Genomic DNA, 17,102 nt, shown 5'->3' with positions numbered 1-17,102 from the left:
GATAACTTTAGCTATATAATATAATGTGTGTATATGTTTTTTTCTTATAGGTATTCCGTATACTCGAGTGTTCGTACGTTGACATTTGGCAAGATAGTTACTATGAAACGCAGAAGGAGACATGTTTAAGTGTGTAAGTGCTTGTTATTCAGGTGTAAATAAATATGAAACAACTAAACGAAATGGTGGACAGTTAACCGGTATATATTTTTAAAAAAATAAAAAACGTAAACTACTATATTATGTGAAGTGTGTTGAGAGCTAATAAGGAAGTTTGGATTTTTAAAAATATTGGCGGAGTGCGTATCGATAGACAATTTATCATTGTATCAGGATTTTTTAAATAAAAAAAACCCAAAAATCTTGGAGATTTTGTTAAAAGGATATTTTAAACAGTGCTGATTTATTGACGTTAAGATTAAATCGAGTCAAATATGCATTTAACAAAACATTTATTGTGATTAGACTGTCAGAGCTTACTTGTATTGGCGGATATCATGGAAGGGAATATACTTATTGATAGCGACGACTTCCTCTTGGTGTTACCAAATGAACCAGATCGTTGTGATGTTGAGTCTGGTATTGGAAGCCTTTCCAGCGATGAGGATTTACGTTCTTCGTTCTTAACAGGCGAGAACGATAGATTCATCTCACGCAAGCCCAAAAGAAGAGTTCAGTTTCAATCTGAGGAAAATTTAGTCCTGATTCGGGAGATTCCTCCGCGTGGATTTTATGGTTCTGACGTTTCTGGTGATGAGAGTTGTTCAGAGGATGAAGACGGGGATGATGATGGAGATGACAATCAAGATGATGGCGACGAAAGCGACGAATCAGAGAGTAGTTATGAAAGTGACGATACTGAAGATACTGAATCGAAAAAAGTGGTGGTTGCGCGAAATGAAGCAGCTAAGGGATCTTATAATGTGGAGAGAAGTCCACGCAAATCGGTTGATAGGATTTCCAAAATAACCTCCATGGCTCTTTTACCTGGTGCTAAGAAAACAGCAAAACCAAAGGGTGCCATTAACTCTGAGAAAAAGACAAGACTTGCTTCGCGCAAACAACGGGTGAAGAAATCTGGTCAAGTTAATGACAATTCAGAGAGGAATGCTCATCGCCTCATCATAGCTGATGGAAAGAAACGAAAATATGTTCCTAAAGTTTCTAGTGTGGCGAATTCAACGTCCAGTAGTCGCAACAAAGAGACGTCGCGGTTAAAGGTGATCAATTATTCTAGTGCTCCATCCACATCTGCAAAATTTAGTACAAAACTCATCAGATCTAAAACTCCGACAAGAATTTCCATAGACTCACCAGTTCCAATCAGACCGGACTCGAACATAAATTATAAGCGAACGTATAGTTGGGAAGACGACCGACCTGCTTCTAGTTGTGATTATTCTCCTCCGAGTGCTAGACATTACAATAATGTGTATAATATAAATGACTTATTTTCTACTAGATCGCCAGTAAAGGCCGGACATCTGCCAGATATTGGTTCAGATGAAACACGCACCAGGACCAACTTAAAACCGTTTCCTCCTCGGCATAAACACTACAATGCTTGGCAAGTGGCTAATGGCAATTTGGATGCTAAATCTTTGCATACGCCACGTATAGCGCCTATGTGGGAAAATGTGCAGTCTATTTCATCAGGGAAGTCTGAGAAGTCGAAGTCTTTAACTTCAGTATTATGAACAAAAGTGCTAATAAATGACATTCAGTATTCCGAACTCTGAAGGAGTGGTGTGTGGTGGACTGGTGGTAGCATGGTATGGAGAAGTGGGCAATTAATTACTACCCAACCTACCCCCACCCTCTCCTCTTTTATACACCATATGTTCTACAGGGATACACGGAGATGATATCTGTGAGAAAATGGAAATCTCGAGACAGCTGTTTTTAATGTTTTTAAAAAGTATTTAAATAAAAATAAAGAAATTTAAAGAAACGCATGCTAAAACAACTATCGTTCATTAAATACTGTCATAAACGTGTGTTTAAATGGTGCGAATTATCTAATTTTATTCAACGATCTGATTAAAACTAGATGTTATTTCGTTCTGTGTTATAAGTTGGTCACTCCATTAACATCTATAGACATGTATAGCAAAAGTACATTATGGGCCTTTAACGACATCATAATAGGAATAATGCCTTTTACTTTGATTATCGACAGCCAATCAAATGCACCGATCATCTTCTGCATCGCGGGCTTTGATATGTCGATCTACATGTATCACAATATGCGCACTGGCCGCGCCCTATAAAGAAATTTACTTAAGACAAAATCAGAGTCATGGGGAACGAAATGTTTCGATGATTTAAATCAGACTCATTTAGATATTCGTAGATCTTGCAGAGTATATTGTTGACGTTGGCTGCAAGGAGTCAAATTTAGTCTCCACTTTGTCTGGCCCGTCAAAATATTAAAAATGTGACTGTACATGTACTGTTTTGAAACGTAAATTTTAGATTGTAAACATAAGCATTGGATATTAAAAAATTGTTTATATTTATATGTGCATCTTCGTGATATATTTTTATACTGTTATTATACAAAGCGGCGTATAGCCTTTACAAGATTCCCGAAAAATTGTGGGTCCGTAAAGAAAACATGTGAAGGGACACGTGGGAATAATAGGCCTCTGCATTGTGGCATATAAACAAAATGTAAAATTGCATGGGCCTACATTTAATTTTAGCTGCTATATGTGTTCTCATTTAATTACCAAGAAACAGTGAGTGGTCGTTGACAATAAACTTGTATGTTGTAGAGTCCGTGTGATTTCTTACTGAATGCACCCTGTTGTAAACCTAGTATAAACAATAAACAGTTTTTGGGCATAGGTTCAACGCGGCAAGAATATTCATTTACTTTAAATAATTCACTCACTCCTTACTCTAAGTTCGGATACTAGTGATTTGGCGACAGACAGTTTCTGGTCAGCTCTATTTATCTCGACGACCAGTGTCTGAAAGAGAAATATGCCAAAAATATCGTGGCGAAAATATTCATTCACTTTGATTCATTCACTCCGTTCATTTGACAACTTCCTCTCTGGTGGGATAAACTAACGATTTGTCGACAGGCGGTATCTGGTAAGCTCTGTTTATCTCAACGATCTTTCCTGAAAAATTGCCAGACTGCATTTCTGGCAGTATGTTTTTCAAACATTTCTGGAAGAGGCCCCCAATACCCCTAGTTGAAACTCGCGCCTTTGCCCACTTTTACCCTTGGACTTTGCTCCAGCTTTGCCCCTCCCTCCACCGACGGGTGGCGCCACCACTAACGGGACGAGAACAGCACCAAAATTGTAGACATGGATTGACCTAACTTGCTAATGTAGCCTAATGTGTTCCGAAACCCATCACGAAACAACTACATGTATAATCTCTCCAACAATCACGTGCCCTAACCTTATTTTACATCTCAACGACCATGACAAAAATTGGGCTGGCCATAACAAATAGATCTAGCCCTTACCAAAGGGTTAGGGTTGGGATTAGCGCTAACCCTGTTTACATCTCGTGACCTATGACGAAAAATTGAGCTGACCTTATCATTTAGCACTAACCCTTACAAAGGACGAATTATCTGTACCGGAAACAAGTAATTCGCGTTCGCAGCGCCACGCGAGGAGGTAACTCTCATACGTTACAAGGGCTCTGAGGTAAAATAACAACAAACATGTTCAACAATCAACAAATGAATATGTTCAATTTAACAGAAAGAATGTGAATTTTCTTTAGTTTCTTTTAACTTTTGCAAGACGTACAGGATAAGAAATATATTTTTCACGACTTCTCGTTTATCAGGTACCGGTAACTGCTTTTTCCACATATTTGTAACAATAATTCAATAGGCTAACATTGTTTTGTAATGTAATTATAATTTACTCAAATTACTGTCACTGTCAGTACTAATAATAAGCATTTTCAGCCAACATGAACGATTACATGTCATTTGGGACTCAAAAAAATATGACCATGACCACGACATTTGGGACTCGGGTATACGACGTTTGGGACTTTGGTATACGTCGTTTGGGACTCGGGTGTACGACGTTTGGGACTCGGGATAATTTATTAGAAATAGGCCAATTCAAAACACGAAAGAAAATATTTATTAACATGAAACACGTGGTTACTAAAAGGCTCAACCAAACGATAAAACATTTCTCATAAAAGTTATATATTTATTTAAAACGAATAATATGCTGATGAATTTATTTGAAAATGACCTACACAAAAAACAAAATATTTACACGACATGCAATCTTTTTTACAAGCCCCTAGAAATTGTTAACGATAATCCGTGAGCTGCACGTTGACATGCTTGTCGTAGATGGCAATACCAATCGATAAATTAGTGCGTACACGGCAAGGTTTTTTTGTGGAAAATATAAGAAATGGCAATGATCAAAGCGGGATAATTAAAGCTGATTAACTGATAATCCCGATGTTATTGCAGTATGTTCAAAGAAACCTAACGGTTCTTTGGTGGATGAGGATAAAAACGTGAGTTGTCAATCATCGAGAATGGCGACCGTGTGTTGATTGCAGTTATACCGTTTCACGAAAAAACATTAGCAGTGGTCGGTCAATCAAGCTCGTTTACTATTTGATAAAAGAAAAACAACGAAGTATTACTAAATATACCCAAATTTTCAACAATATATTATTGTCAAGTTTTATACTCGCAGATAAAACAAAACAAAGGAGAAGTTTTATACTCGCAGATAAAACAAAACAAAGGAGAACTAGCAGTGTTAATCGCGGTCTCAACAATCGCCGATCAACTAAATAAAACGAAAGACAGCTGTTACTATATATCTCATAAATAAATAGTCCCAAATGTCGTTTGTGTTGAGTCCCAAATGTCGTTTGTGTTGAGTCCCAATTGACGCCAATCAAGTCCCAAACGTCATCAACTGAGTCCCAAATGTCGTTTATGTTGAGTCCCAAATGACGTGAGTCCCAAATGACGTGATACCACATGAACTGGGCAGCCGAGTTAAGTCCACAATAATATCAGTGTTACCTATTTGACGTCTAAAACTTTTGAGATTGAGAGCCATGACATTTAGGAAAACAAACTAATCAATTTGAGGTACAAATCTTGTGCATATTCTAATTATGGCTTGGCAGCCACTTTTATAAATTTAGCGTAGCCGTACCGTTGGATTTGATCAAATTGTTTCACCTTTATTTCAATTTCTTTTAAAGTAGCTAAATCTTCAACATTGAAAACACGATTTATTTGTCAAATTAAATCAACATTCATATTGTGATCTTACCGGAAAAAGATGGGCTTTTGATATCCAATGTTTAAGACAGAATAAACATTTTACCATTGGTACACGAATCGTGTACCATAATGCGCTTCAGCCCCAGTTGTATCAAGAGACTCGAGGGACGAGGCTAGACACATTGCACCAAATCAAACGGCGTATGTAGACTGGAATAACCAGACGCTAGAAATTTGCACTCGCTTGAGACTGCTGGCTTATTTCGCCGAACATAACTGATTTGAAATTGGAGTAAAAACGGAAACCATTAAATGTAAATCAGTTTATATACATTCATATTACAGTATTATATGCGTTGTGACCCACTTTTGTCAATATCTAGGTCCCAAATGTTAGCGATATAGCTCCTTTAACTATTTCAACAACATAAGAAAAGGTAGAATCAATTTGAGGTGCGAAACGGCTAATGACGTGAGGTACGAATGAACCAAGTACGAAACAGCCAGGTTACAAAACAGCTGACATCCGTTATACACGCACTGTAGTGTTACAGCCACAGAGCAACATCACAACAATAAGCTCTTATCCTCTTCCTGCAGGATAATTTAACCAATCCTACCTGATCCGGTACTCTAAATACCACCAAATGTATCCTCATGATTGTAAAACAATTTTTTTTTTAAAACATGAGTTGATTCGCGGAATTGGCAAAATTGTTGTTAGTGTGTTTGTGGTTGACATCACGTATTGCTTTGTACTAGCAAGTGTATGTGAACTGTCATGACCGGTTAAGTCAGTGAAAAACACAACTTGATTAACTTAACCTATAATATTTGCAGTTGAGTTAATTATCGATACTACATGTATTAGTATAGAATTATCTTATTCATAAGATGTTACAGGCATTAATAAGCAGAAGGAGTTTGTTACATGTAGGTGGTTTCAATCATACCATTACCTAAAAACCAATGATTTTAGCGATGTTCTTTTCGCTAGAAATACTTCAAAGACAAAACTAAACAATTCTAAATTACCACTGCTTTTTTAATCACTTTTACGCTTTTGTTCCTTAAAATTCATTTCACTCACATCAAGAAATAAATGTTACATACATAATAGATTGTAATTAATTTCATATGGTTGGAAAAACAAGACTATAAGTAGGCCTACAATAATACAAGATTTTACTCTGTCCTGTGTCATGCAATGGTTTGAAATTGAAAAATCTTCAAAAAAAATCACCCAAAGTTACTTGTACATTGGTAGTTGTTTCCTTTTGGGATTGGAGTAATGTCGAAAATCTGCCCATTCCTAATGTATGGCTGCTATCTACAACATTGGTTTTTCAACACTTACATTATAACAGTATTGTACTCATTCAAATATCTAAATCATGTAAAGTGTGTAATATAACATTACGATCAAAATGAAACTCATAGCCAAAGTTATTGAGAAGATTTTACACCTGCCTTATCATAACAAACTAGCATAACCATCTTAGATAAAAATACACTTTAAAGGAGCTAAATCTCTAACTGAATATTTTCCATAATATTCAAAATTAAAAACTCAAATTATAATTCCATATTGGTCCATTTCAATCAGTATTGTTTTGACCACTGAGTTATCAGGAAAACTATTCAGTCAGCATAGAAAGTATCAGTATATAAGTTTGACTGACTATTCAGGAAATGTAGCTTGTTGACGGATGTTCTTAAAGTATCAGAATGAATACACTACACTATTTATTAATATTTTAGTATTTTCTGAAATTCTATCAGGATTATCACCATTATTATTGTTAATTTTTTGACTCAATTCATGACATCAACTGGCAGACTATCTCCATCAAGAAACACCATTCAGGATAAACCGCTGTCAAGACCGGTCTCTTTATTGCGTCTTTCTTGTAAACCATTGTTTTGTTTTTCCCTTTGAGTGAAACCTGAACAGGGCAGTGGATGCTTACGGCTGGCCCCACGGATCCATTCACTTTTTTTGATATCTGTTGTTTATTGCTTGCCATGTCTGTGTAGTTTGCGTCAGGTCTGTGTAATTGGTCTTATCGGTTCTGTTTGCGTTTAGTCTAGTGTGGTCCTCCTGCACTTACTATTGCAATGGATCTTTAACACTTATATTCAGGGGCAAATAACAGCAACAATTAAACAACTGTTAATTTCCTTCAAATCAGACTTCCAACTAGTATACTGGTTCCCTAAACTGGTCTCTCCAACTAATAATTTATCTGACATACATTTGTCTTTTTATATCCAAATTACTTCCTTAGAAAGTGTTGATATAAATACATGTATATAATTATTGAAGAGTTAAGTTTTAAGACATTTAAAACAATAGTTTTACCAACTTAACAAATCAACCACTTTCACTTACAATGTACTGATGACCAGAATTAAATTAATTTATAGATTAATTACTATCTATCCCTAATAATAGCTAATTAAAAAAGTTAAGACTCCAACTCAATATTTTCCATAATATTCAAAATTAAAAACATGATTTTCAATCAATATTGATATCTTACCGGGAAACTATAGGATCCAGATATACAATATTTAAGACCCAATTAGCATTTTATAATCAGTACATGAGTCGTGTAACCAATGGTTTCAGAGGCGAATTTTGTAATAAACAAATAAAAACATATCCCAACAACAAAATGTGAAAGTAATTAGTAAAGGATGACAAAATACGCCTTTTAAGCAGTATAAGAATCTTTAAATATTATGGACAGAATATATTTTACTTACATGTACATGTACTTCAGAGATAAGTATTAAAATATAAATTTGAAAAAAAAAACAGAATTAAAAAATAATGAAATAAGATAAGATGTTTATTGCATCTTAATGTCCATTACACAGAAAACACATAAATTACACAGAGAAAACACATAAATTACACAGAAAACACATAAAGTACACAGAAAAGACATACATGTACATATACAAGTAATACATTGATAGGATTTATGTTGATACAAACAATAATACATTTCAAGAAATTCAACTAATTCACACCATATTATATCCTAGACATTGGTATACATGTAAGTACCATTATATTGGTATAATTACCATTATATTCTACAAATAAAAATGGGTAGTATTGGTATAATAAGTACCATTATATTATACAAATAAAAATGGGTAGTATTTGGTCATAACAATATTTCCAAAACGCTACTACATTTAAACCAGTAACAATATACCAGAACATCGATGTATTACGCTAAAATAATATTCATAATTCAACATATTGCGATATTTTATTCAATGCTATTTTTTCTTCTCCAAATATTTCATCCTTAATTCTCAAAATTTCCTCTATTTATCAGAAGAACGCCAAGAGCTGCAGATGAGGCAAATTACAGTCATTGTTTTATTGATTGTTGTTGGTTAATAGATCCTTTAGAATAATCATACCAATAACCTCTTCACTTTATTAACAGTATAAAAACAAATAAAATCTAGTTGTTGCTTCACGTATATTTGATTCATTTCTGAATATTTTTAGACTAAATAGGGGGGTTGGATGGCCGAATTGTTAGCATGTGTGCGCTGTATCATAAGGCCTGTCATTAAGTCAACTGGTGTGGTTTCGAATCCCCGGTTGTACGTGACAAGAAGTAGGGTCGCCTGTCCAAACTTGTGGGTTTTCTGTGGTTTCCTCCCACTGCTAGTGCTAAAGACCCCTCAGCGCAAGGGAATTATTGAAATAAAATTAAACCATGTTAGTACCGAAATGACCTAGTTTGTGTCGAGTGGACGTTAAACCCCATTTCTCTCTCTCTTTTAGACTAAATAATGCACATTACTTGGATAGGATACCTAATACATGTATTACACATTTTTCATATATATATCACCAACCTAAGGCAATCACTTTATAGACTTTAAATCAAAATATTAACATATTAAATCAATGACAGAGAGAGAGAGAGAGAAATGGGGTTTAACGTCCACTCGACACAAACTAGGTCATTTCGGGACTAACATATGGTTTAATTTTATTTACATAATTCGCTTGCGCGTAGGGGTCTTTAGCAGTGGGAGGAAACCGGAGGACCCGGAGAAAACCCACGAGGTTGGAAATCAACGACAGAAAGGTTGATAAAACTTGAAGTAAGCCATATTGTCTGTATATGTGAATATACAATTAAGAATAAAATATTATACATTAGTATCACTATTTGGTGATATATTGATATGGCTAATGCCATATTGTCTGTATATGTGAATATACAATTAAGAATAAAATATTATGCATTAGTATCACTATTTGATGATATATTGATATGGCTAATGCTATATAGTGAGTAGAAATGTAGCAATAACCAGTCTTCTTATTAGTTGCTCTTTTTATCAGTCTAGCTGTGTAATATTATAAGAAGGTTTAAGATTAATGGTTGTTTAAATGATATATGTATGTGGTGGTTGTATAGCAACCTCCCCCCAGTGTTTTTTAATATCTGACCTTGTAAAATGTGTCTATGAACATGACATTATAATTAGTATGTAAGCCTACAATTGGCCACAGATGTTCTAAATTAATTATTCATGAAAAATTAGAAGATGAAATGAAATGGGGTTTAATGTCCTACTGTTCTGCTCCGACTGGGCTAATGAAGATGGGTGGGAATTTAGAGATTTGATTATTAGTACAGTACAAGGGATAACTAGGATAATATGTTTTACAAAGGGAGTAATTGAATCCTGCTATATCATCATATCACAGAGTAAAGATGTGTTCATGCTCATGGATAGTGACATTGCTATAAATAACTTGACATAGCTTCAACTGTAATATTCAATATCTCACAGCCAGTGTTAGTTCAAGGTTATTTAGAAGTCAGTCTGACCCTTGAACTTTCCAAAGATAGCAACCATGAGTTCATGTCTGTTTTTTACCTTTGACCTTTTGTGTGGGTTGTAATGTAGGTCAAGGACTTGTATTTTACTGGAAGTTATTAAGTGAAGCTCAAAGTATCTTAGTATGGGTCAGTCGTTTGTGTCATGTTTACAAGTAAGTTTTTGTTTTTAACATTATAAAACAAATCTGTGTTAGTTATTACTGTAGACTAATAGTACAATGAGAGGTGACTTAAGATGCTTGAAAATAGGGTCATTTTTACTATCCTACAGGAAGCCATAATGTCTAGCCAGTTCCTGTTCATATAAATGTAGCTACTGGCTGATCATTTGAATATGAATTAGACTTCTCCTTGTACACTGTTTAAAAGAATATCTGTGGTGATAAATTGTAATAAAATTATGTCAGAATGGATTGTGAACTCAAAGTATTTAGTAAAAATTTATGCGTTTAGATTAAAATGAGTCATAATATCTTGAGTAGAACCTATTTAATTGAGATGTCAATCTAGATCAAAGTGTTTTAAATTCTTAAATCTGTATATAATGTATTAGTTTCTTCTTTCCACGTTAGGGTGATTTGTGATAGGCCGACAGGTAGTCAAGCAGCCAGGACCATGGATCGACTCTTAAGTTAAAATAAAGGGGTTGGATGGCCTAATGGTTAGTGCATGCGCACTGTATCATAAGGCCTGTCATTGGGTCAACTGACGTGGTTTCGAATCCCCGGTTGTACGTGACAAGGAGTAGGGTCGCCTGTCCAACCTCGTGGTTTTTCTCTGGGTCGTCCGGTTTTCTCCCACTGCTTAAGACCCCTACGTGCAAGCGAATTATTGAAATAAAACATTAAACCATATGTTAGTCCCGAAATAACCGAGTTTGTGTCGAATGGACGTTAAACCCCATTTCTCTCTCTCTCTTGTCTCAAAATGACTGTAGTATTGGATTGATGAGATATTATACCCTATTACATTCACTATTATGTTTCTATAGACAGACAATGAACTCTGACCTATTTCTGGTCAATTTATCAGGCTGTGTCAATGTATGTAGCCTATACTATAGTTATAGTCCTAGGCAATTTTATATTATTTTATGTATAGGCCACACCCACATCTGACTCAGTGTATTTTAAACTATCTATATTTTCAATTTGTACACCAGTATTTGTGAGAGAGAGAGAGGGAGATATAGAGAGAGAGACTCCACTCTGGGACTAACACATGATTCAATTTTATTTCAAATAATTCAATTTCGTGTAGGGATATTTAGCAGTGGGAAGAAACCAGAGAACCTGGAGAAAAGCCCAAAGGATCGAGGTCCGTTGTTCGATCCCTGTCTTGGGTTAGAAAGTTCCCCAGGATTTTCTGGCGTGGTTTCCCTTAGTCATTTGTGCAGGGCCTGGCAAGGAAAAGTGTCTAGTCATTAGGATGGTACAAAAAACAAGGTTGCATGTCAATATTGGCGTGCACATATAAAAGAACCCATGACAGTTGGAATTCAGTTGATGTCTGGGCAAAATTTCCCTCATTACACACTGTATGGTGTATGCCCGTCTTCAGGAACCCAGTTGGTCCAGAAAAGTAGGACTAAACTCCCATTTCATTCATTTATTAATGAATCCATGAATGATATGGGGTTAAAAGTCAATTTCAACTGTCAAGGGTTCGTTTACACAAAGGTGTATACAGGATCTCATTAACAATATGTGGTACTATTTTGGGGTCATTCATTATTATTGGTCCCCTTTATTTACACTCCATTGGCAGCAATAACACAAGTTGTTTTTTTTTTGTGGTGGAAGGGGAGGTTGTTATGTATGGATAAAGTTAATTGGTGGTTATTAATAGTTAATAATGGAGAGCATGTTTGAATGGATATACATTTACCTGTATGTCTAGTGAATATTTCTTTCATTGACATAGGGGTCATGGTGGCTAAGTGGGTAAGGCGCTGCTAAGTGGGTGAGACCCTGGCTATCTAGCCTGGAGGTCGGGTGTCCGATCCCTGCATTGGCCGAGAAAGTCCATCCAGATTTTCCGGCGTGGTTCCCCCTTGTCACTGATGCAGGACGGAGGGCCTGACAAGGACAGCCGTCTAGTTGTTCGGATGGCACAAAAAACTGAGGTTCCATGTACATATTGGCCTGCACGTAAAATTTCCCTCAAGTCAAAGCAGACTGTATGGCGTATGCCCGTCTTCATTAGCCCAGTTCGGAGCAAAAAAGTAGGACGTTAAACCCCATTTCATTTCATTGACATAGAAAATGATTAATTGTATGATGACAACCAGCATCGGCAACATTGACATTTCCATGGTTATAGAAAATAATTTGGGATACCATTTGGCCACTTACTGGACAAAAAGCTAGTAAATTACCATGAAATGATCTAGCCCTATAATTTGTGACAGATTTTCTTGTATTCTGCACTCAATGGTATATATGGGACAGCAATAGGTTAAATCCACCTTTGTTAATTTACGTTTTAAAATCTTGTAAATTTATTTTTATTTTTTAGGAATCTGGCCATGAAGTAATACCATTTTGACACTACCTGATTCTATAGATATCCTGAATTAACCATGGATAACTGCCTTGCGTCATTTGCGACCATTAACCCCCCAGAATGCCTGGCAAGAGAACGACAAATGAAAGATCTTTCTCAAGGAGAAAATCTGGACCACAGTGCCTTTCTACCTGTCAGGTCAAATGATCAACAATTTGAAGATAATGTTTCAAACAATCTGATTGGTGCCTTATCGATGACAGGAACCATTCACCATCCAGATAACTTAGTCAGTATGGAAATCCCATTCTTTTGGTGTAATTATTGTGATTTTAATACTGTTCAAAAAAATGAATTATTGAAACATTTGCAGTTACATTGCTTTCGCTGCAAGTATTGTAGTTACGAAGTATTAACAAGAGGGGAAGTTATCAAACATATACTAAAGTGCCACAGAGAAGAAATAACAAATGAACTTTTGTTTTGTTATTTTGTCAAACATCAGGAAAATCCAAATCCGAATCCACCTGAAGAAACCCTGACAAGTTCACATGGTGTGAAAAGGATTGCTGAAAAAATGGCTGATAGTACCTGTATTCCTAATGACATTATTAAGAAAATCAAAATAGAAAAGGATGATATTAATTTACAAATATCGGCAAATGACACATTTCTCAAAAATCCAACAAACAATCAGTTACAAATTTGTAAGGAATCAGTAAAGAACATCAGTCAAGCGACTTTTACATCTACTAAGCAAGCACATGAATATTCAAACCCAGCATTGCCATCAAACACAATTATTTGTGATTTGAACAACTCCAACTCAAATGAGATGTCATCAAACAATCCTGATCATTCATCCCCGTCAGTTTTAAGAAGTATTCTTACGAAAAATGTTTTAAAAAATGTTGCTGCCCAGAGAATGAATAATACTACAGGGGATGTAACTCCCAACAACAATTTGTCTCCAACTAATAATAAGACAAGTTTTACTCCAGAAATTATCCACCCTCATGTTAACGTTTCTGTGAAAAGTGAAATTCTGGAAAATCCTCATCCAGTTATTAAAATAGAAATAGACGATGATTCCTACTCTAATTCACTGGGTTACGTTCCGAAGACCGTATCACTAGGAGAAAATATAAATCAGTTTAACCAGGAATACCCCAGTTATGACGTTTCATGTAATAATTCAACAATGGCCTCCGGTAACGATCATTCACCTTCTCATTATCTTAGTATACTAAAAGATATTTCATCCACAGAGTCTGACCATAATTCACATCAATCTAACATATCTAAAGAAACAACAATGGCTCCCAATGCATCATGCTCTAATAACACAAATAGTCGTGAAAGTTCTCCGCCTGCCAATGTATTACATCTGCCTATTTTACGAACCATGCTCACATCTTCAGATCTAAAATTGCCTAGACATCCTAGAAAAAACAAAAATTCTGTTGCAGAAATTGAAAATGGCGATGATTCCAGTATGGATAGTGTTTCTGATGACGACACAGAGGACGCCGATTATTGTCCGAATAGTTCCGAGGAGGACGAAGTATCGGGAAAGATGAGCCATCATCTTCGAAGAAAGAGCAAGGAAATTGTTGCAGCATTTGCGTGTTTGAATTGTGAAAATGGTCGAGGGATGTTTAAAAAAGCAAAAGAACATCTACTGGCAAAACATACACATACAAATCTTATTCTTAAAGACGTTGCAAAAAATACATTTGTGTATATTTGTCCAACTAGAGATTGTAATTTCAAGGATTCCAAATTTACTGCTTTCATTGCACATTTGGAATCGTGTGGAGTTTTTGACTTGAAAACAATCCAAGATGGTGCGATGGGTAGGAAAATACAATTGTTGGTGTTGAAAACTTTTCAGAGTCTTTTAAAAACGGCCATAATTGATTGGCTTTATGCTTGTTCGGTATGTGCCAAAACATTCCAGAACTTAAATGACGCACAGTGTCACAAAGTTCAAACACACCCAAATTGTTTTGATAAAAAAAGTTTGTTTAAATCGTACGACGTAACTGGAAAAATAGTCATATTATGTATGCACTGTTTGTCTGAAATAGAAGTGACAGAATGGCCGAACTTGTCTCTTCAAGACTGTAGTCAACATCAGAACTATTGTTCCCAGAAAAACTCTTCTCAGTCTGTCGCTGCTTCCCATAGTCACTCGCCTAAAATTTATCATAATCAAAATACCTCAAACCCCGATCATACCCCCCAACTTCGGGCAATTTTACAAAAGAGTCCCCAGTTACCAGGTAATAATAATAGACAGGGAGGTGCTACAGACGAGGATTTACCAGCGTCCAGGATGTTACAGTGGTTAATATCAGAGGGTAGTAGAATGATGCATTTCCTAAAAGAATAAATAGGTGATTTCATACAGGTCCTCTCTTATATCTAATATATCAGTGGTAATCGGGTCTAGAAAAATACAAATCAATGCTGGTCAAAATGATGAGGTACATGTACCAGAGGGATTGTAACTGACCGAGTCACAATTTGTGCCCGACAATATCTGTGACAAGTGTCTAATTTTCAGGCTTAGTGTTAATGTAAAATAAAATCTAAGGTTCCACTGTGAATTGTAATATTTTGATAAAATCTAAAGCTCAAAATACTTCAAATGTACTTATATAGATATTAATAGGTAAATGGTTCAAGTTGGGGAGTGGGATTGCCCAATAAAGAAATATTAATAATTGGGTGATAATTTGTGATATTATTTACTTCTATCAAATGTTATAATTTACAAGTATTGTACAATGTAAATATTTATCTCAACACAAAGTTTATAAGATATATAAAATAGTTTTTATTATCTTAGATGCCTTCTGTAGTATTTCACTAGTTGAAAGAAATTGATTCTTGTTTATCTGTTGACAGCAGTATTAAATGGTACAGTGGGCAGCCTAGTGGTGTAACACATGAACTTCAGATCATAAGCTTTGTCATGGATGCAAGGGTTGTGGTTCTAATTCCTATATGTACGAAACAAGGAATAGAATTAGCTGCTTAATGTCGTGGGCTTTCTCTGGGTTCTTCATTTTTCCCCTGGACGCAAACAAATTATTGAAATGGCGTAGTTTGTGGTGAATCATCTTCAATAGAAGGCCAACCTCGTGGGTTTTCTCCGGATCCTCCAGTTTCCTCCCATTACTAAAGACACCTACGCACAAGCAAATTATTGAAATAAAATTAAACCATATGTTAGTCCCGAAATGACCTAGTTTGTGTTGGAGTGAACATTAAACCCCATTTCTCTCTCAATAGAAGGCTTGATCTTGCTTTAACTCCATATATGTTATCAAGATGTAAAACTCGCAGTGGGCCATTGCTTCAGGAAAATGGTCTTGAATAGACATAAAACCAAATCTCTCTCCCTTGCACAGATTTAAAGTTTTTACATGGTGAAGGCCAGTGACAAGTGGTATCAGGTGTTTGATACATGAACTTGCCGTCTGTAGACATGACTACCGGTATTGCATTTGCTAGTTGATGTTTACCAGTTGATGACTTGTGAGCACTTTGAAAAATGGACATTGTAGAGACTCAAGTTACCATCCGATTTATTCACAGGTGCTGTTTTCATCAGACGAGAAGTCTTGATTTTCAACAATATCATATCCAATAATTACTTCCTGAGTTTCATTGCCCAGCATCCTATGTTTTGAACTATAAAGCCTAGCTTTTACATGCTTTACAATGAATTATGAATGTGAATCTACTGGCATAACAAGACGATTAGTTATATAGCATGCAATTAAAATTGGGCGCTTCAAAAAATGTTTTCTAAATTTGTGGGTGTTTGACCCGATAGGCCTCCCCACCCCACCCTATTAAATTGGGTCCTGTCAATTGGACTTTTGGGTTGACATGTCAGCCACAAACCAATTCTGACAGATCAACATTAGGCCTGATGAATTCTCAGACATTCAAATTAGTCATTTTTAGTTACCTCCCTTGCATAGCCATGGAGAGAAAGTCAACACGAGCTTGGGTTAATTCACATTTCATGTTCTGATCTGAAGATAACAAGACCCTCAAATCAGTCTGTTTCAGTTACTGTGCTTCCCTTTGCGTACCAATGAAAGACAAATGAGAGAAAATGGATATATTGTCCGATCCTGACAAAGTAACAACAACAGGGATTGCAAATTTCACCACTCACACTGGGATTTGAAACTGATATATTCAAGAGTCTAAGGCAGTGGTTCTCAACTTTTTTTTGCCAACGGCACACTTTGGGACACATAAAAAAAATAGCGGCACACCTGGCTAAATATATATGAAAAAAAATTGAATTTTGCAAAATAAAATGATGATAAGACGGCATACAACCGTAGATACAGACTAGTCATAGACACATAGAATGACTCAAACTAAATATAAAAAACACAGCCATGACCTCTAGGGAATGCTCAATT

The 17,102-nt window shown here is 35.7% G+C and overlaps 1 protein-coding gene across 3 annotated transcripts; it reads left to right on the top strand.

Moving 5' to 3' along the window:
• The first annotated feature begins 3,656 nt into the window (after positions 1–3,656).
• LOC126818594 (uncharacterized) lies at positions 3,657–15,498 on the top strand. Of its 3 annotated transcripts, none has more exons than XM_050546076.2 (2): positions 3,657–3,674; positions 12,661–15,498. In XM_050546076.2, exon 2 carries the CDS (start codon positions 12,725–12,727, stop codon positions 15,041–15,043), a length of 2,319 nt encoding a protein of 772 aa, XP_050402033.1. In that variant the 5' UTR covers positions 3,657–3,674; positions 12,661–12,724; the 3' UTR covers positions 15,044–15,498. The 3 variants fall into 3 exon arrangements, with proteins under 3 accessions (XP_050402033.1, XP_050402031.1, XP_050402032.1); XM_050546074.2 differs by lacking the exon at positions 3,657–3,674 and adding an exon at positions 3,681–3,819; XM_050546075.2 differs by lacking the exon at positions 3,657–3,674 and adding an exon at positions 10,200–10,295.
• The last annotated feature ends 1,604 nt before the right edge of the window (positions 15,499–17,102 follow it).

This window comes from Patella vulgata, chromosome 4 (assembly GCF_932274485.2).
Source record: "Patella vulgata chromosome 4, xgPatVulg1.2, whole genome shotgun sequence".
Classification (NCBI taxonomy): domain Eukaryota; kingdom Metazoa; phylum Mollusca; class Gastropoda; family Patellidae; genus Patella; species Patella vulgata.
Note: the sequence above shows the minus strand (reverse complement) of the source record. Positions and strands in the feature narration are given on the sequence as shown.